Source organism: Sorex fumeus, unplaced genomic scaffold (genome assembly GCF_029834395.1).
Source record: "Sorex fumeus unplaced genomic scaffold, SorFum_2.1 ptg000122l, whole genome shotgun sequence".
Lineage (NCBI taxonomy): Eukaryota > Metazoa > Chordata > Mammalia > Eulipotyphla > Soricidae > Sorex > Sorex fumeus.
The window spans coordinates 10,865,573-10,884,285 of NW_026606179.1; the positions used below are offsets into that span (position 1 = coordinate 10,865,573).

Genomic DNA, 18,713 nt, shown 5'->3' on the forward strand with positions numbered 1-18,713 from the left:
CCGGAACAGGGCCGAGCCTCCCGCGCCGCACACAGGAGGCGCTTCACTGACATCTGTCGGCCAAGAGGTAGAACTGCAGCCCCACCGGCAGCTCCTCGGACCTGGTGGGTCCCCCGTAGAGGGGCTCTCTAAATGGTGGCTCCTCATCTTCCTGCGGGGCGGGAAGGACCGGGGTGCGTGGGTACTCTCAGCTTCGAGAACCATGCCTGGCCACATACATGAAAAAATATCAGGCTCAGGAAGCCGGAGCCATAGTACGGCGGGTAAGGGTACTCGCCGGCACCCCTCCTCATCCAGGCGGAAACCCTCTGAGCACCGGCACAGGATAATCGTACCCCTCACCCCAGCACAACGAGTGTGAACCAACACCCCTTCGCCGCATGAGACATTTTTTGGTGTGGGGAAGAGTGAGGGATTTGGGTTACACCTGGCCATATTCAGGTCTTACTCCTGGCTCTAAGTTCAGGAGTGACCCCTGGTGGAACTGGAGATGGGACCAGGGTGGGTGGAATTCAAGCTAGTGCTTTACCTTTCCCCAAAAGAATTCTACCCTCCCCCCACACAAAGATTTTTATTTTTTTGAGCCACACCAGCGGTGTGCAGGCTTTACTCCTGGTTCTGTGCTCAGGGATCACTCCTGGCATACTTGGGAGACTCTTTGGGGTGCCAAGAATCAAACTGGGGTCAACTGAGTGCAAGGTAAGCGCCCAACCCCGCTGTACAATGGCTCCAAACCTCCCACCACCCCAATCTTCTTTCTCTCTCTCCTCTCCTCTCTCCTATCTCTCTTTTTCTCTGTCTTTCTTTTTTTCCTTCCTTTTTTTTCTCTCTTTTTTTTTTCCTTTTTTGGGTCACACCCGGCAATGCACAGGGGTTACTCCTGGCTCATGCAGTCAGGAATTACTCCTGGCAGTGCTCGGGGAACCATATGGGATGCTGGGGATAGAACTCAGGTCGGCCATGTGCAAGGCAAATGCCCCACCCGCTATCCTATCACTCCAGCCCCCCCTTTTCCCTTTTTTTCCCTTTTTCTCTATCTCCTCTCTCTTTCTTTCTTTCTTCCTTTCTTCCTTCCTTTCTTTCTTTCTTTCCTTCCCTCTCTCTCTCTCTCTCTCTCTCTCTCTCTCTCTCTCTCTCTCTCTCTGTCTCTTTCTTTCTTTCTGTCATTGACTCGGGCATTCTAGAACCCTGTCCGGAACTCAGCGGGTGCATAGCCCCCACCCGGCTGACTTCACAAAGGCCCGGCATGCCTGCGGTCTGGGCCGTGCTGTTGCTGCTGGGCCTGGGGGCCCTGGGAGTGCGGGGCTGCCTGCAGTGCGATGAGGCGGCGCGGGAAGTGCTGGGCAAGCTGCGAGACGCCCTGGTTCCCAAGCGCTTCGCCCAGGAGGCCCTGCAAGCCCGCGCGCGCATTCTGCTGCTGGGCATGGAGGGCCCCTTCTTCCGAGACTATGCGCTCAACGCGTTTGTGGGCAAAGTGGGTGCGTCGGGGGCGGGGGATGTGCAGACACGGGGCGCCGAGCCAGGGGGCATCCCTTGAGGGTCTTCAGCGACTCCTGGGGGGTTCTGTCCCGCTCTCGCCCGCAGAGGTGGATCATCTCCAAGTTGTGGCCTCCTTTGTCAAGAACCAAAGCAGCTCCTTACAGCACAGCACTCTGAAAGGCAGGCGCGGAGGGAGGGAGGTTTCTAGCACCTCACCCCATCTCGGGAGGGGGGGACCCCCCACCGCCCTGCAAACACGCTAGTCAAGTCTCTCCTCTGGGAAAAGGGGACTTGGGTGCAAGGAACTTGACCTCACAAAAGCCAGGAAAATGCTCACCCACGGTTGCGGAGAGTTCCGAGGGAGGGAGGTCACTTGCCTGACCCGTGGCTTACATAGCTAGATCCCGGGCACCCCATAAGATCCCCAGAGCCCCTACGTGTGACGTCTGAGGTCTCTGGGTGTGGCCCTCCCGCAAATTTCAATTTTAAAAAAGAATCAAACGGGACTGCATTAGTACAAGCATTAGTACAAGCGGGGAGGGCGTTTTTGCCTTGCATGCGGCCAACCTGGGTTGGATCCATGGCATCCCATTGGGTCCCCGAGCACCCTGGAGCACCACCAGGAGTGGTACCTGAGTGCAGAGCCAGGAGTAACCCCTGAGCATTGCCGGGTGTGACCCAAAAAGCAAACAAAAAATTTTTAATGGAATTAATTTTATAACGGGGATGGAGGAGGGATTGGGTCACATCTGAAGGTGCTTAGACTTCACTCCTGGTGGGAAAAAAGGTGGTTCCAGGATGGTCTGGCTGGGTGACCCCATGCCACAGACTTCTCTCTCCTCAGATGAGCCTCTGCTGGAGGAGCTGGAGGCCTTTCGGGAGAGAGTGGTCAAGAAACTGAAGAAATATTTAAGATCCTATGAATTAAAAGGTGATCGTGACTCTCCACCAAGCCCCGCCTCCTGGCCCTGGGTCACAGGTGTCCCTTCTCCCCTGCTCTCCTAGCACCTTCCTCTGCTCCCAGCTCAGAGCATTTCTGAACCGCCCCCCCCCCCAGCATTCCCTTCTCTCCCTACTCCTCAGCCTTCCCCATCAAATTCCCAAATTGCCAAAGCAACTGAACTCACCTTGGTTCTTTTCTCTTTCAGCCTGCGATCCCAAAATTTGCGGTGAGTTCCAGATTCCTTTTTTTTTTCTTTCAACCTACTCCTCATCTTTTCCTGCCCTCCTGTAGGAAGCCTCTTTACCAGGTGTCCCCCCAGATCTGTATACTGTCTCCACTCAGGGGCTCCTCAACCCCAAGCAATAACCTACCACATCTGATTTTTAGGGTGTAGGGAGATGGGTCATAACCTGCAAAATAAAAAGTGAATAAAGGTATTTTTGGGAAATGTGAGCCAGTATAGAACCAGTCTATATCCCGAAAGGAGCAATAGTACAGCAGGGAGGGCATTTACCTTGCACAGGGCTGACCCGGGTTCAATTCCCAGCACCCCAGGATTCCCCAAGCACTGCCAGGAGTGTTCCATAAGCATAGAACCAGGAGTAAATCCTGAGCACCACTAGGTGAGGTACCCAAATCCGCACCTTCCCAAATGTCCACACAGGGAATGTCGGATGAATGAGACAAAAGCAATTTGGTTCAATTCTTTAGTGATTTAATTTGAAATTGTCTAAAGGTGACCATCAGTGTATTTTGTATATCTGGCTCTGAGCAAATTCGAAAGGGCCAAGGGAGCGTTTCTTGGACTCTAGTCTCTTTGCCTCTGACAATCTTCTAATCTCTGTCCGGTCTTCCTTTTACTTTCTCCAGAGTTTCTCAGGGAAGAGGTAGTGAACTGTTTGCATTGCCAGAAGAGCCGCCCCAAATGTATCAAAACCAAGTATTGCTTTGGTGAGTTTCTGGGCTTGGGACTGATAGGACAGACACACCATGTCCCAAGGGTCTCACCTGCTTATAGTGTGGTCCAGAAGTGTTCCCACAGTCAGAAATTCATTTCCTCCCTCCTGTTAAGTGGGGAGGGTGGGGGTGGGATGTCATACCAGGATGGATGGTTGTAGAAAAATTTTTTTCTTCACTTCTATCAACCACAGTATCTGGTTGAATTTTCTAAACTCCCATGGTCATTCATAGATTTCAGGATTTTTAGCTGGGGTCAGGGAGATTGCTTAAATAGACTAAACGGATGCATTGCATATAGGAGGTCCGGGTTTGTTCCCTGGTATTCATGATCCCCCAAGCCCTGCCAAGAGCGACTCCTGCAGTAGATCTGGGCCAAAGACATAAGTCCTTCTAGCAGGGAGGATGATGTGATAAACCTCCATCAAGCCACCACGCTGGCGCTCTTCTCGGGCTGTTCTCATTCAGGCTCACACTGCTCCCATCACTCCTTCAGGTCCCCATTTCAACAAGCTCTCTAAGAGACCTCCTTGAAAAGATCTCCCTGGGGGCAAAGAGAGATAGTACAGGGGGTAAGGCATTTGCCTTGCATGTGGCCAACCTGGTTCAATACTTGCATACTGCCAGGAGTGATTCCTGAGCATTGCTGGGTGTGTAAAAAAAAAAAAAAAACCAGTCTTCTGGGCCAGAGCAATAGAACAGTGAGTAGGGATCTTGCCTTGCCAACATCAATGTGGGTTTGATCTCTGTCACCACCTATAGTCCCCTGAGCCCACCAGGATTGATTTCCGAGTGTAGAGCCAGGAGTAACCCCTGAGCACCGCTAGGTGTGGCCACCCCTCTAAGAAAGGATGAGAGAAAGGACAGTGGGACCCCAGGAGAGGGAAGAGAGGGACCCCAGAGAGCAGGCAGAGTGAGGACAAGGCCACTGAAGGCTAGTGACATGGAAGGCCCTGCTGTCTTCCCCCGCCGCAGTGGACGGGCAGCCCCGCATGGACCTGCAGTACCAGGATAGCAGAGCCGTGCGGAGCCTGGCGCTGCCGGCCAGCATCATCTCTGTGGGCCTGGCTATCTTTCTCTTCGGGGCTATCATAGCTGCGTGAGTCACCCCTGCCCTCTCTGGAGGTCCCCAAATGTCCCACTGGGCCCCTCAAAAATGGCATGAGCGGAGTAAGAGTATGGCTGCAGGCGGCACTGGCCTTGCATGAAGCCAGTCCTGCATGGCAAACAAAAAAAAAAAAAGAAAAAAGGGTAGGGGCCCTGCCTCCATCACTGTGTCCTCTGGAACTCCCCTTCAGAGGGGTTCACTCCCCTGCTGCCCCCCCCCTGCTCTGGATCCCCTCATATCTTTCCTGAGGCATCAGCACTTTTGTTGTTGTGGGTCTCTTACTCCATTAAAAATAGGGAAAATATTGCATTTCTTGAAAGTGCTGGTGTAGACACATACACTCCAAAGTGCACTCCTGGTCTGCTGCCATCATCATCTTCGTGACATTGATTTTCTTTTGCTTTTCATGGTACTTAGGAGGTGAACCTTTTCGTGGCCCCCACCTGCAGGGCTCCCTTTCAGGCCTCCACTCCCCTCTCTGCCTTCTTCAGCGACCCCAACTCTCCTTTGCCTGATGCCTTTATTTCTGGGGATGACCCCTCAGACCACTCCCCCATCCTATTCAGGAGGTCTATTGCCAGTGACCACAGCACTTCCAGGAGCACACCACTGGAAAAACATTCAATTCAGGAGAGAGTATAATAGTCAAGTTGTTCATTTAAAGGAACAGTACAGTAAACTGGACAAGCAGGGTCGGGGGGGGGGGGCGGGGGCAGGCATGCTCATGAGAGAAAGTTTTTTGTTGTTGTTTTTTGCTTTTTTTGCTTTTTGGGCCACACCCAACGATGCACAGAGGTTACTCCTGGCTCATGCACTCAGGAATTACTCCTGGCAGTGCTCAGGGGACCATATGGGATGGTGGGAATTGAACCCAGGTCGACCGCATGCAAGCATGCAAGGCAAACGCCCTACCCGCTGTGCTATTGCTTCAGCCCCGGCAGGAGAGAAAGTCTTAGCCAGGACCATGTCGTCATCACATCTGCAAAGACGATTTCTAAAAAAGAATGTTTCTCTCTCCCTCATCTTTTTTTGTTTTTACTTTTTGGGTCACACCAGGCGATGCACAGGGGTTACTCCTGGCTCTTCACTCAGGAATTACTCCTGGCGGTGCTGGGGGAAGGGGGGGACCATATGGGATGCTGGGAATCGAACCCAGGTCAGCCGGGTGCAAGACAAACGCCCTACCCGCTGTGCTATTGCTCCAATCCCTTTCTCACTTGTCTTTCCCTTCTCTTACTCTCACCCAGTTTCTGAGTCTCTAAAGCTCCTTCTGCCTTTCTTCACATCCCCTCTCTCCCCCACTTTTTCTGCTTCCCCTATTTATAGCTGAATGGCCGGAGTGCCGGGAAGGCTGGTGATTGGAGGGAAGCTTGGCTGGGCGTGCCCGGAGGCGGGCTTAAGCCCGAGGGCTCTGAGTTCCTTTTCTAATCTCCAGGCTTTTTTCCTTCTCCAACCAGGGCTATCACCTATAGAGAGAACCGGAAACTCCTGCTCCACTAGGGTGATGGTTTGGGGTTGTGTAAGGGGAAAGGAAAAGTTTAATAATTTAATAAAGTCTGGAACAATTTCTCTTTGTCTCCTCTTCCCAGTGAGGGGTTTCAGTTCTTTTGACCTGACTGTGGGTGGGGGTGGGAGAGGGGACCCATGGGTTGGGACCAGGTCTCACTTTGCCTTGCAGACGCCAAACACTCGTAACTGTCAAGAGGAAGAACAGGGGACCAAGCAATCACACAAGCAGAGAGGGCATTTGTCTTGAATGTGGAGAACCAGGGTTCTATTTCCCGGCACCCCGAGGCCCAGCGATCCCTGAGTGCAGAACCAGAAGCAATTGCTGGGGTGGCCCCAAAACAAAAAAACAAACCAAAACAAGGGTCAGAAAGATCATACAGTGGTCAAGGCACTTGCCTTACACGCAGTTGCTCGGTTTAGGACTCTGAGCCCTGCCAGGAGTGATTCCCTGAGCACAAAACCAGGAGTAAGTCGAGTGCCGTTAAGTGCATACAAAAACAAGAACAAAAACATAAAAAGAAAAAGCTGGCATTATTGGGGGTCCTCAGAGTGAAGAATACAGATTTCCCTCCCCATCTGCATTCCTACATGAATTTGAATGCATTTTCATGTCAATCTTTTGCTAACTGAACTATTTTCAGGTGTTTGTCAGAAGGAAGCAGATGGATTTGGATAACATTGTGTTGTGTCATGAACCTACTTCTATATATTCATTTGCTTTTTGTGTCACACCTGGCGATGCACAAGGGTTACTCCTGGCTCTGCACTCAGGAATTACTCCTGGAGGGGCTTGGGGAACGATATGGAATGCTGGGGATCGAACTTGGGTTGGCTGCATGCAAGGCAAATGCCCTACCCTCTGTACTACAGCTCCACTCCCCTGAACCTACTTTGAGAGCTACTACAATCTAATCGAGGATTCAGATCATAAGGCTGTTTGCGGTGAGGGCACAGGAGTCACTAAGGAAGACTGAACGAAGATGAAAATTCATCTTGGCACCATATTTGGTACCATATGTGATACCCGACTCCAACCAGGTCGCTGCTACAGCTACATGTTATACAAGCATCATCATAAGCCTCTTATACTTATCCTGAAACACTTCTGTCTTTTAAATTTAGTAACTTTTCGGAGCCAGAGCGCTAGTACAGTGGATAGAGTGCTTGCTTTATACATGGCTGACCTGGGTTTGATCCCCAGCATCCCATATGGTCCCAAGCACCACCAGGAGTAATTCCTGAATGCAGAGCCAGGAGTAAGCCCTAAATATTGTCAAGTGTGGCCCCCAAACCAATAATAATAAATAATTAACTTTCAAGTTTTGGGGTCACATCTGCCATGCTCAGGGGCTACTCCCATACTGTGCTCTTGGGTTACTCTCTGCAGTGCTAAGGACAGTCTGAAGTGTTGAGGATTTTACTAGTGTCTTTTATATGCAAAGCCCAAGTGCTAACCCTCTGAGTTATCTCCCACAATAAAAAAGGCTTTTTATTTCTTTAAAAAGGAGGCTTGGTTTTGTGGCCAGATTTCTGGGTTTGAATCCTGCTCTGACACTTGGGGTATCTCTGATCTTCATTTCTCATACCCCACCATTCTCTGTGGAGAGGTGTTGTGGGGTGCAGTGAGCTGAGCCTTGCGAGTGGTTGCTAGTTGTTGGATTATGGACTGGGGGGGCCTCCAAATTCCTTTTGCCCCGAGGCTTTGACATCCCACTTCCCCTCATCTAGTCTCCTGTTCCAGTTCTGCAGACTTACCCTTGGTACTTGTTTCAGGAGATGCAAGCCTGGAACCCTGCGCTGGCTACTGAGCCCCTCACAGCTGAGGACCAGGCGAGTGTGGTTCCCTCTTCCAGAGAACAGGCCCCAGGGGCCATTCCTGTCTGTTCCCTGGGGAGAGGGGCCTTGATGGGAAGTGCTGGGGTTGCTGGTGGGGTGTGGATGAGGGGAGCCTGCTCGACTGAGCACACAGCAATTCAGTCATCACCTGACCTTTAGCAGATTTTGGGTTCGCAGAAGTGGAAAATGGAGAGTTTAGCTTCCTTCTAAAGTTTCTCCTTGGAATGAATAGGGGAGTAATGGAATTAGGAATAACACAATGACATGATTATTTTATTGGTTTTGTTTGGGGGCCACACCTGGCAGTGCTCAGGGATCACTTCTGGCAGAACTCAGGGGCCCTATGAGATGCTGGAAACAAATTCAGGTTGGGCACATACTAGGTCAGTGCTCTACCTACTCTCTCTGCAGGCCCTGAGGCTTTTTTTTGCGGGGGGGGGGGGGGAGAGGGTTCATTGGGCAGTTCTCAGGGTTTACTCTTTTCAGGGGTTATTTAAATTGCTAGAATTTACAAGGGGAAAGGAAGCAACCTTAACTAGATTGAAGTGACATGGTGCAGGGTACCAGCCACGTTTTGCTTTATGCTTGTGTATCTCTTGAATATTTGCTGTGGTGGTGTTGGGATCACAACTGGCAATGCAGGGTGGCGCTGGGGACATGGCAGTGCCAGGTACTGAACTCAGGGCCTCATGCATGCAAGGCAAGACTTCCACCAGTGAGTGGCATCCCCCAGCCGTGTTGGGTCTTATCCTGGAGATGGACTCAGTATTTAATCAAACAGTCTAATATTTTAAATTTGTCTTTGTGACCACAGAATTGATTTTATTTGGAGGTGGGGGTTGGGACCACACCTGGCAGTGATGCAGTGATGCTCAGATACTGTGGGGGTCAGGGGCTAACGGTCCAACACAGCAGAGCTAGGGGCATAGGCATGTGATGCCAGAAGTCGAGCCCAGGGCCTCACATATGGAAAGCATGTGTTCTACACTTTGAGCCACCAACTCCAAGCTCTGAATCTTTTTTTTTTGGGGGGGGTGCTTGAGTGGTATGTGGTACTGAGGATGGAACCAATGTTGGCACCTTAATCTCTGGACTATCGCTCCATTCCCATCACTGAATCTTTTTATAGAATGTGGAGCAATAGTACAGTGGGTAAGGCAACTAATAGTACAGCAGGTTAGGGTACTTGCTTTGCACCTGGGCTTGATCCCTGGCATCCCATGTGGTCCTTCGAGCCTGTCAGGAGTGATCCCTGAGTGCAGAGCCAGGTGTAAGCCCTGAGCACTGCTGGCCCCAGAGCTAAACACAAAATCATAATGTGTCAAGCATGACTTAATATAAAATGTTGCCTGTTCAGAGGTCCCTCCCATACTGCAGGAGACGTTCTGTCCCTTTCCCCTTCCTATCCTTTTAAATTACTCTGAATTTGGCCACTGGGGGAGGGGAGGGGGGAGATAATGGAATTTGTCACCAGATGGAAAAAAAAATTAATAAAACCATTTAATCAGTCTAATATTTTAAATTTGTCTTTGTAACCATAGAACTGATTTTATTTGGGGGTGGGGGTTGGGACCGCACCTGGCAGAGCTCAGGGCTGACTCCTGACAGTACCTGGGGAACTGCACCAGGGTTATTCATGTGTAAGGCAAGTGCCTCGCAACCCTACAGTTGCTTTCATCTGGAAATGACTAACTTCTGGGAATTCCTGTTTGATTAACGGGTACTGGTCCTTCCCAGGGTCAACAGAATGTGTCCTCGGAAGTGCCTTATCAGCCATGAAGGTGCCCATTAGCACCCAAGTCTTGCCCAGGCAGAGGATGGACACAGCAGTCCTTTCAGTTGTGCGAATGCCCGGTTTTAGGACTCTCCCGCAGCAGTGACCAAGATCATACATTCCCTGTGTGGGGTAGGACACTATTCTTTTACTGTTGGGGAGGTTTAGGTTCCATCTGGCAGTGCTCTGTGGGCCCCACCATGCTGGGGATCAAACCCAGGGCAAAGCAGGCCCTTGCGCTCCCTCCCCAATCCTGCATTACCTACATCACTTCATTCCGACTGTATGTGGCAGGGAAACTAGGCTTAGCATTGCTTCCCCTCCGCTTCCTTCAGTTGCATACAGCTCTGAACTTTTGCTCTAGAAGTAAGCTGCTTTCCTTTTACTCAGCTCAAGACCATCTGAAGAGAGGGTCGGAGAGACAGTAATGCACCTGACTTGCTTCTTCACCTGGGTTCAATTCCTAGCACCCCACACGGTCCCTGAGACCCCCCAGGGCCCAGAGCCAAGTGCAAGCCCTAAGCACCACTGGCTGTGGTGCTTCCAAAATGAAAAACATCCTCCCCCTCAAAAAACAAGATATGTGAAGAGGTTTTCCAATCACTATGTGAATGGGGAACTAGTACCAATTCTCAGTAAAGGATGGAGGGTTAGGGGGTGCGGATCTACATGATACCCAGGAAATACCGTTCCAGCTGCTGCTGTTGTATGGGGGACAGCATGCTACTCACGCTCTCCTGGAATCCAGAAGGCCTGGCTTCATGACCTGAAGGTCAGCCACACCCTAACTTCAGGATAGGGCTGGGGGTGCTTTATATCATTATGAGCCTCCCCGACCCCGCGCCTGCCAAGCGTCTGGTTGAGAGAAACAACAATGCTTTTAGGATCAGAACTTTAATCAGAAGCAATAGGCACACAGAAGGGCACGTCAACACCGGCCCATAACACAGGACATTTATCACAAAACACAAACATGCCCACATATATGAGTTATGGATTTCCCACAGCGCCTCTGACCACTCTGGGGGAAAAAAAACACGCTCACAGAACATATTAACATGAATTCTCACCCTGTCATCCTTTGATACGTCACAAGCCTGACATATAACCAGTCACCAAGGGCCTGCGCCACATGAGGGAATGTTCGGAGCCAGCCTGCTCCCCACCACACTGTGGGCCCAGAGATCAGTCAGTGTGCTCCAAGTTTCAGCAACAAAATTGGAATCCAAGGTGCAAAGTTTATAAACCAAGAACTCAGACTCTAAAATGTCTTCAGAGGCCAGCGTGATTGTGCAGTGCAAGGTCGCTTGCCTTGCACATGGCTGACCCGGTTCAATCCCTGGCACTGCAAGGACTGCTAGGGGTGATCCCTGAGCACCACTGGGGTGGTCCAAAAACAAAAAACAAACATCCAAAACATTTTTAGCACCCAAAATCTGGAAGATCATTAAAATGTCAGTGTCATCATTGGGTTCCTGTGCTTCAGCAAATGTGTCACTGAGTGGGCAGTGAGGTGCCATTGGGAGGGTGCTGCTTGTGTGGGTACCCAAGGAGGATCAGTTATAGAACCAGCCTAGTCACTGGAACTGTTGATAACAGTAAACGGCGTCCTCACCAGGCTCTCTCCAACCACCCTTGGAAAACTTTCTGGGACCAAAAATAATGCAGTATTTTAAGGTGTTAATAAATACTGTCAATAAATATTGGTCCACTATGCTATGAAAATGAAGCCATTCATTTCCCTTTAATTCTAGAAGTTTCAAGGCAGAACCAGATTTCCTGGTGTTTGGGATTTCCCATTCTAGAGCCTAGCAGAGCAGCTGGTGAGTAGCCAGATTGGACAAATGAAAGAATGTTCCAGCAACCATTCCCAATTTTCACCAAGCATGTCTCCTGTAGATGGTAACTGTGCTGCAAAGTCACTGCCACTCTCCTAACAAAGTTTCCTGAGACCCCATGTATTTCATTTGCCTTGGTGCCAGCCAGGGTCCAATCCCTGCAGCTTGTCGGGCCACAACTGAGTGCAAAGTCAGGAGTAACAACTGAGCATGACTGGATGTGGCCTCCAAACAGAAATCAAGACAAAAAATAGTGAGACGATAGGCTTTGGAAACAAAACAAAGCAAAGTGCACTTTGTAGGAAACCTTAAAATAGCAAGCCATAATAACAAAGAACATTAATTGTAGTTAGATGTGTTGTTACTTCTCTTCCTTTGAAATGAAAAAGCTGTATTTGTTATTATATCCAATGACATTTGTAATTTGTACTCAGTGAATTTCTACAATGGGCTAGGCACTCGTTCTAAGTGCTTTTCATCTATTTAATGCTCAGCAGCCTTCTGAGGTAGTTACCATCATGCCCATTTCACAGATAAGAACACTTACGATTCTGAGAGGGTCCAAGACCCACTTGGATAGCAGATGGCAAAACTAGGCTTTAATTCAGCAGACACAGTAGATATCTATTCCAAATCCTGGCTGTTTCTCAATCTTGTTTTCATGGTACTAATGAAACTGATATGCAAATGTCCTACTCAATATTAAGAGACTTATTTGGCAGAAAACTTCTAGTGTCACGGTCTCCATGTTGGACCTCAAACACCTTCTTGGATGCCAGATCACAGGCAGTTGTGCTCCTTCGGAGTGTGACTCCGCTGATGTCTGAGGAGTCCTGAGCAGCACCGGAAGGTTTTCTGACATAGTGGGCACTGGTAGGGTTTCTCCTGGGTGTGAATCCTGCGGTGCTGAGTGAGGTGAGAGCTGATGCTAAAGGCTCTGTTGCATACTTCACAGGCATAAGGCTTCTCTCCCGTGTGTATGCGTTTGTGCTGAGTGAGATTGGCCTTCTGGGCAAAGGCTTTCCCACAATCAGCACAGACGAAGGGCTTCTCACCTGTGTGCAGTCGCTGGTGCACGGCAAGGCATGAGCTCTGGCTTAAGGCTTTCCCACACTCCTGACAGATGAAAGGCTTGGTCCTGGTGTGGACTTGCTGGTGTCGGAGGAGCTGGGCCTCCAGGCTGAAGGTTTTCCCACATTCACTGCACACGTGGGTCTTCTCCCCCGTGTGGATTCTCTGATGCTTAGTAAGGGAGGATTTCTGGTGGAACATTTTTCCACAATCCTGACACTCGAAAGACTTCGTTCCAGCGTGAGTGCTCTGATGCTGGAGAAAGCAGCTGCGGTAGGTAAAGGTTCTGTCACATTTGGTGCACTGAAAGGGTTTCTCTGGAATCTGCACTGACCACTGTTCTGAGAGACCTGCACTTTGCTCAAAGGCCTCCCCAACTTCTGGTGGGGTGCTCTTATTCGTGTGGCTGGACCGATGTTTCACGAGGGAGGTGCTGTAAATGTAGGTTTTCCCACAGTCCTCACACCGGTATGGCTTCTGTCCAGAGTGAATCCTCTGGTGGCGAATGAGCTGTGAACTTTGGCCAAAAGCTCTCTCACACTGGTGACACTTAAAGGGCTTTACCCTGGGGTGGGTCCTCTCATGCTGAGCCAGCTGCTTCCTGCTGCTGAAGCTCTGCTCACATGTCTTACACTTAAAGCATTTCTCAGCCAGACTCAAATTCCTTCTGGAGCCTGGGTTCCTAGTCAAAGCTTCCCTGCTTTCATCGAGTCCCTGTCTGTCTCCGGAGTGACTGAGCTGGTGGCAAACGAGGGTTGAGTGACAGACAAAGCGCTCACCACAATCTTGACACTCATAGGGGGTATCCATGGCATGAATTTTCTGGTGCTGAACAAAATGCCCACCGTGGCTGAAGGTTTCACTACACTGGGAACAGCTGTAGGGCTTCTCCGTGGCATGAGTGGTCTGGTGCCGAATCAGGTGGGAGGGGCGGCTGAAGCTCCTGATGCACGTGGGACACTGGTGGGGTCGGTAGCCCGTGTGGATCCGCTGATGTTCATGAAGGTGAGTGCTCCGGGAGAAGGTTTTCCCACATTCGCTGCACTGGAAGGGCCTCTCTCCACTATGAGTCCTCTGGTGGATCTTCAGCGTTGAGCTGTGGCTAAAGGGTTTTCCACACTCGGCACACTTGAAAGGTTTCTCTTTGGTATGCACAGTCTGGTGTCTGAGGAGTGACAAGCTCCGCCGGAAGGTCTGGCCACACTCCTGACACTCGGAAGCAGTGTCTGTGGCATGAACCTTCTGATGTTCTCGGAGCTGCTTGCTCAAGCTGAAGGCTGCCGTGCACCTGGTACATTGATAGTGCTTCTGGGGCTTCTGAGGCCGGGGCTTCTGAGGCTGGGGCATCTGAGGCTGCGGTTTCTGAGGCTGGAGCATCTGAGGCTGGGGCATCTGAGGCTGCCATTTCTGAGGCTGGAGTATCTGAGGTTGGAGTATCTGAGGCTGGAGTATATGAGGCTGGGGTTTCTGAGACTGGAGCACCTGAGGTTTCTGAGGCTGCGGTTTCTGAGGCTTGAGCATCTGAGGCTGCCATTTCTGAGGCTGGAGTATCTGAGGCTGGGGTTTCTGAGACTGGAGCACCTGAGGTTTCTGAGGCTGCAGTTTCTGAGGCTTGAGCATCTGAGGCTGCCATTTCTGAGGCTGGAGTATCTGAGGCTGGGGTTTCTGAGACTGGAGCACCTGAGGTTTCTGAGGCTGGGGCTTCTGAGGCAGAGAAAGATGAAAAGCCCAGTTGAAGTTCCTGCCCCGCTCACTACCTTCAGAAGTCTCCCCATCTGGGCTGCTTTCCTGCCACTCACCAGGCTCTGTGCATCTTTCACAGCCGCTCTCTGAACTTTTTTGTCGTTTTTCTCCAGGGTCTATTTTCTGTTGCCACAGAATGCGCATATTCGGATGAGACATTTCCCTGCCTTTATCAGACACAGCAGATTTTGAGCCGGCATGTGTCACTGGAGGCGTAAGGAGGGATGAATTCTGGCTGCAATCTTTCTCCTGGTGAACTGTGGCTTTCTCCCTGGCATGAATAATCCAGTGCTGGATAAGGAGATAACTCCGGCAGAAGCTCTTGTCACATTCACTGCATTTGTACAGTTCCTGTCCTTGGACACTGTCACCCTGCTGGTTCTGGTCTAAGCAGCAACCCGAGTCCTCCCTGCGTTGCTGGGCCTCAGCTGCTGGCAGTTTCTTTGGGGGAAGGTCATGAATCAGGAACTCCTCTCCAGTGAAAGGCATGGACTCGGAACTAAGGCTGCTTCTGAATCTGTGTGTCTCGCCATCTGTAGGACTTCCCTTGTCGGTGACATCAGACCTCATAAGAACTTCCGAATCAAGCAGACCCTCTAAATAGCTCTCACCTATATGGGCTCCTCCCAAACTGACATTCCTCAGACTGTCCTTGGAAAAGGTCTCCACCATCTCTTGAGAGTGTCCCTCTTCCACAAAGTCCTGTGGCAGAGGAAAATTCTTGACTTCAACCATGTCTGGAGGGAGAGAGAACACAAATGTCTCTTGTCTTCCGGGATAAAAAGACAGAAACTGGACTGGGGTGAGAATATAGGAAAGGGGAACAAACAGAGCTTCCTGGTCTAGCCTTTTTGTCAAAGGGACCAGGGTAGTAATTGAGCTGGAGTTGGCACCACAGGAACAGTCCATTTTCAGACAGATTAAGAGGGATTTGTGTGACCATCAGGACTACAAGGGGTAGGGACCCCTCAATAAGACTCTCATACCACCTTTATCAGCTAAGGACTTCTTCCCAGAGAAATGCAAGGTTCAAGGGGAAGAGCTTTCTACGGTTTGGTTGCTTGCCATGTATGCAGCTGACCCAGGCTTGATTCCTGGTACCACATATGGTCCCAAGTCCCATCAGGAGTGACCCCTGAGCAGAGTCAGGAGGAGTAATCACTCACCATAGTCAAATGGGGTACAAAAGCCAAAAAAAAAGGAGGGGTAGAGAGATAGTACAGTAAGGAGGGTTCTTGCCTTGCATACAGCCAACTTGGGTTTAATCCCCATCATCACATATGGTCCTGCAAGCCCTCAAGGAATGATTCCTGAGAGCAGAGCCAGGAGTAATCCCTGAATATTGCTGAGTTTGGCCCAAAACAAAACAAACAAAAAAAGAGATAGGGAGAAAGAAACCTCCTAGTATATCAGGGAGGGTGCCTACCCCTGCTTTCTCTCAATGAAGATTTCTCAATCAGGGTACTCTCTGCCTAACTCAATGCCCCTAGAAACTCTGAGAGAAGGCAGTGCAAATATTCTTACATTATTAAAACCTGGGTTTGAGCTCATGGATGTGGCTATCTGCTGGGCCCTTTCAGCTAGGAAGTAGAGTTAAAATGTGCACTGGGGATACACTGGTGCTCAGGACAGAGGGTAAAAAGTAGAGACAAACTCAAGAGAATGGAGGGCATCTACTCATGAGTTTAGATGGACTGAGGAGACAGAACAGGTGGGCAGTACTGACACAGGGGACAGGAGAAAATCAAGTGAGAAAGTTAGGATCAGAAGGTGGTGTCTGTCAACAGTGTCTGGACAGGGCTTCTGTGGACAGAGGGCCATACTCCATGGCCCATGTTCCCTCCTGAGGGACACTAGCGGCTCTTGCTAATCCACTCACCAAAGTCAGCTTCTTTTGGGCTTCCTCTTCCCATGGCTTCCGGCTCTTTTTTCCCACCATGTGGATAGGAGACCATATTGGTTCTGGGAGGGTCTATAGGGAGAGAATGGCATTGCTATAAAATAGTGGGGGTGGGGGGGAGGGTTGGAGGACCATCAAGCAAGAGCTTGTGACTCTCCTGCCTTTTGGCCACTTCATCCAGAGCCTACTCCTGGGAACACAGTCTTACAGGATTCCTGGTCCGGTAGAGAAGAACACAGTCACAATCCAGAGTGATTGGGGTTTAGACAGGGCTAGAGGCACAAGGGGCTTTCAGTAGCTCTCATCAAGCTGAGAGAGTCTGTACTTCCTCTTAATTCACTCCATCAAGTTTGACCTACCTATCACCTGAGGTGGTTAAGGCCAGTCACCACACGTCAGCATCCCAGAGATCATGCAGGCTTGTGCCTGGCCCACCATAAGGAAGTTCTACCAAAACCCTGGTTTTAGCCCAGTCAGATCCATTTCCAACTCCTCACCTCCAGAATAAAGTCACTATGCAATACTCATAGCAGTCAGAAGCTAATATAGAGTTAAGTGTCACACAGCACATTCTGACCAGTGCAGTGGTACCAGCTGTACCACCCAGCCTCAGGTGCAGGGGATTACTGTAATCAAACTCACAGGTTTACAAAACAACCAAATCTCCCCACAATGCACCTTACAAAACATATCCCCAACGTTAAGTGATGCGTGACTGTAGATGCGTGCAGAAAATGAAAAGTGAATGTATTTCTACTACAGATTCAGTTTAAAAATTGCAAAGACATTGAGACCCTCAAGTAGGAGGGAGCAGAATCTGGAGAAAACCATTCCCCACACAACAAAATTACATCAAATGAAGAGTTTCCAGTGTACAATCTCTTGTTGTTTCAGTTTTAGAAAGAAATCCTTCTGTTTTGGTAAAAGAAGGGACTGAGGAGTTTAGAGGAAGAGAAATAGGCAGATCGCCTAACAGTCTTTTGCCTTTGCTGACTGTGGTGTCCTTTTACTCACCACCTAGCCTGAGTAAACCATATGCCAAGCCCTATTAATCACCAATCAAGCCTGGGCTCATTCATGGGGATCCATGAATGAGCTAAAGAGATGGGACTCTGTGAACCTTCTTCAGAAGTTCTACAAAATAGGGCCTGTTGGGCTTCTTCAGGGAGAACCTGAAAGCTAAGTCCCACCACAGGTCCAGGTCCTACTACTCCTTCATTTATTCACTGACCTACTGTCTGCTAGGGACCCACACAGTGACTGTTATTCGCCGGCCCTCCAATGTGCCAAAACAGTGAAAAGCCCCTGCCCACAAGCTGTCCCCCCCACACACACACACTTTACAAACAGGAAGAGAAAGAGTGCTGGACAAGTCAAATGTGTGTGCATGTGCATGCACTCATGTTACCAAGGCCATTAAAACAGTCTTAAATAGTTTTTAAGTTTTAAAAAGGGAATGCCAGAGCAAGTAGTACAGTGGGGAGGGCACTTCCTTGCACATAGCCAACCTGGGTTCGATCCCCAGCATGCCATATGGACGCGAGCTCTGCCAGAAGTAATTCCTGAGTGCAGGGTCAGGAGTAATCTCTGAGCATTTCTGGTTGTGTACCCCCTACGCCAGAAAGGTGGGGGACGAGAAAAGAAAGGAGAATCCAAGGCAGGCAAAGGAAAAGTTTTCTAGGCAGAAAGAATAAAGTTAAAGCCCCCCTAGCTCAAGGACCAATTTGGAGTTTGTTTTTTGATGTTTTTCAACACATACTCAGCTGTACTCAGAAGTCACTCTTATTGGGGCATCGGTGGGTGATGGGGAGCTCAAGGGACCACCCTCAGTGCTGGATAGTGCCACCAAGCCCCATACCCACTGTACTCTCTGAGCCAAGCCCTCTATGAAAAGTACAGCTTGGGCCGGTGTACGGTCAGAGGCCGAGAGTCTCGATTTCAGAGCTATGGGGGTGGGAGGAGCTCAGTTTGGGGATGCTGTCCTTGTATACTACAGTGTGTGGCAGCATTCTTGTCTCTACCCACTAGATGCCAGCGGTACATACCCAAGTAGTGACAATCAAAACCACTGCCAGGCAGTGCTACTGTCCTCTGGGGGCAGAATCAGTCAGCTGAACACGGCTGGGCTGGATCAGGCTGGCTCTGAGACGCACAAGAGCTGAGAGTTGGTTCTGTGGGTGATCGGGTATACAAATGATCATCATGGGGCAATGCGCTTCCCCCAGCGCTGGGACACTCACTCAGCAGGAAGAGGTTCTGGTAGTTGTCCAGGGCTGTGTCCCAGAACAGGTCCCCACAGTCCAGCCCCAGGTTCTCCCAGTCTTCCAGGGTGAAGTCCATGGCCACGTTCGTCAAGTGACAAATTCCTGAAACACAACATATTTAGGTCTCTAGGGTTAGAGTCAAAGAGGGGCCCTAAAACTCATTCAATGTGTCCTACATTCATCATTCAGGCCATTAGCAGAACAAGAACCTCGAGAATGAGAGACTCAACAGCTCATATTTATAGCAAGAATCAGTTTTGGAGAGGACATAAAATCACATGAAGGTCACTG

General features: G+C 50.1%; 2 protein-coding genes across 2 annotated transcripts; one reads left to right on the top strand and one right to left on the bottom strand.

The window, feature by feature from the left end:
* Positions 1–1,246: 1,246 nt before the first annotated feature.
* On the top strand, positions 1,247–12,024 carry IZUMO2 (IZUMO family member 2). The gene is made up of 7 exons (XM_056135559.1): positions 1,247–1,478; positions 1,585–1,659; positions 2,324–2,410; positions 2,628–2,648; positions 3,293–3,373; positions 7,738–7,830; positions 11,978–12,024. The coding sequence occupies exons 1-7, from the start codon at positions 1,247–1,249 to the stop codon at positions 12,022–12,024; spliced, it is 636 nt and encodes a 211-aa protein (XP_055991534.1).
* Positions 12,025–12,224: 200 nt separating this feature from the next.
* On the bottom strand, positions 12,225–18,506 carry ZNF473 (zinc finger protein 473). Its single transcript, XM_056135560.1, has 4 exons — positions 18,399–18,506; positions 16,138–16,230; positions 14,196–14,995; positions 12,225–13,898 (listed from the first exon to the last, which is right to left on the bottom strand). The coding sequence occupies exons 1-4, from the start codon at positions 18,496–18,498 to the stop codon at positions 12,225–12,227; spliced, it is 2,667 nt and encodes an 888-aa protein (XP_055991535.1). The 5' UTR covers positions 18,499–18,506.
* Between the last annotated feature and the right edge of the window lie 207 nt (positions 18,507–18,713).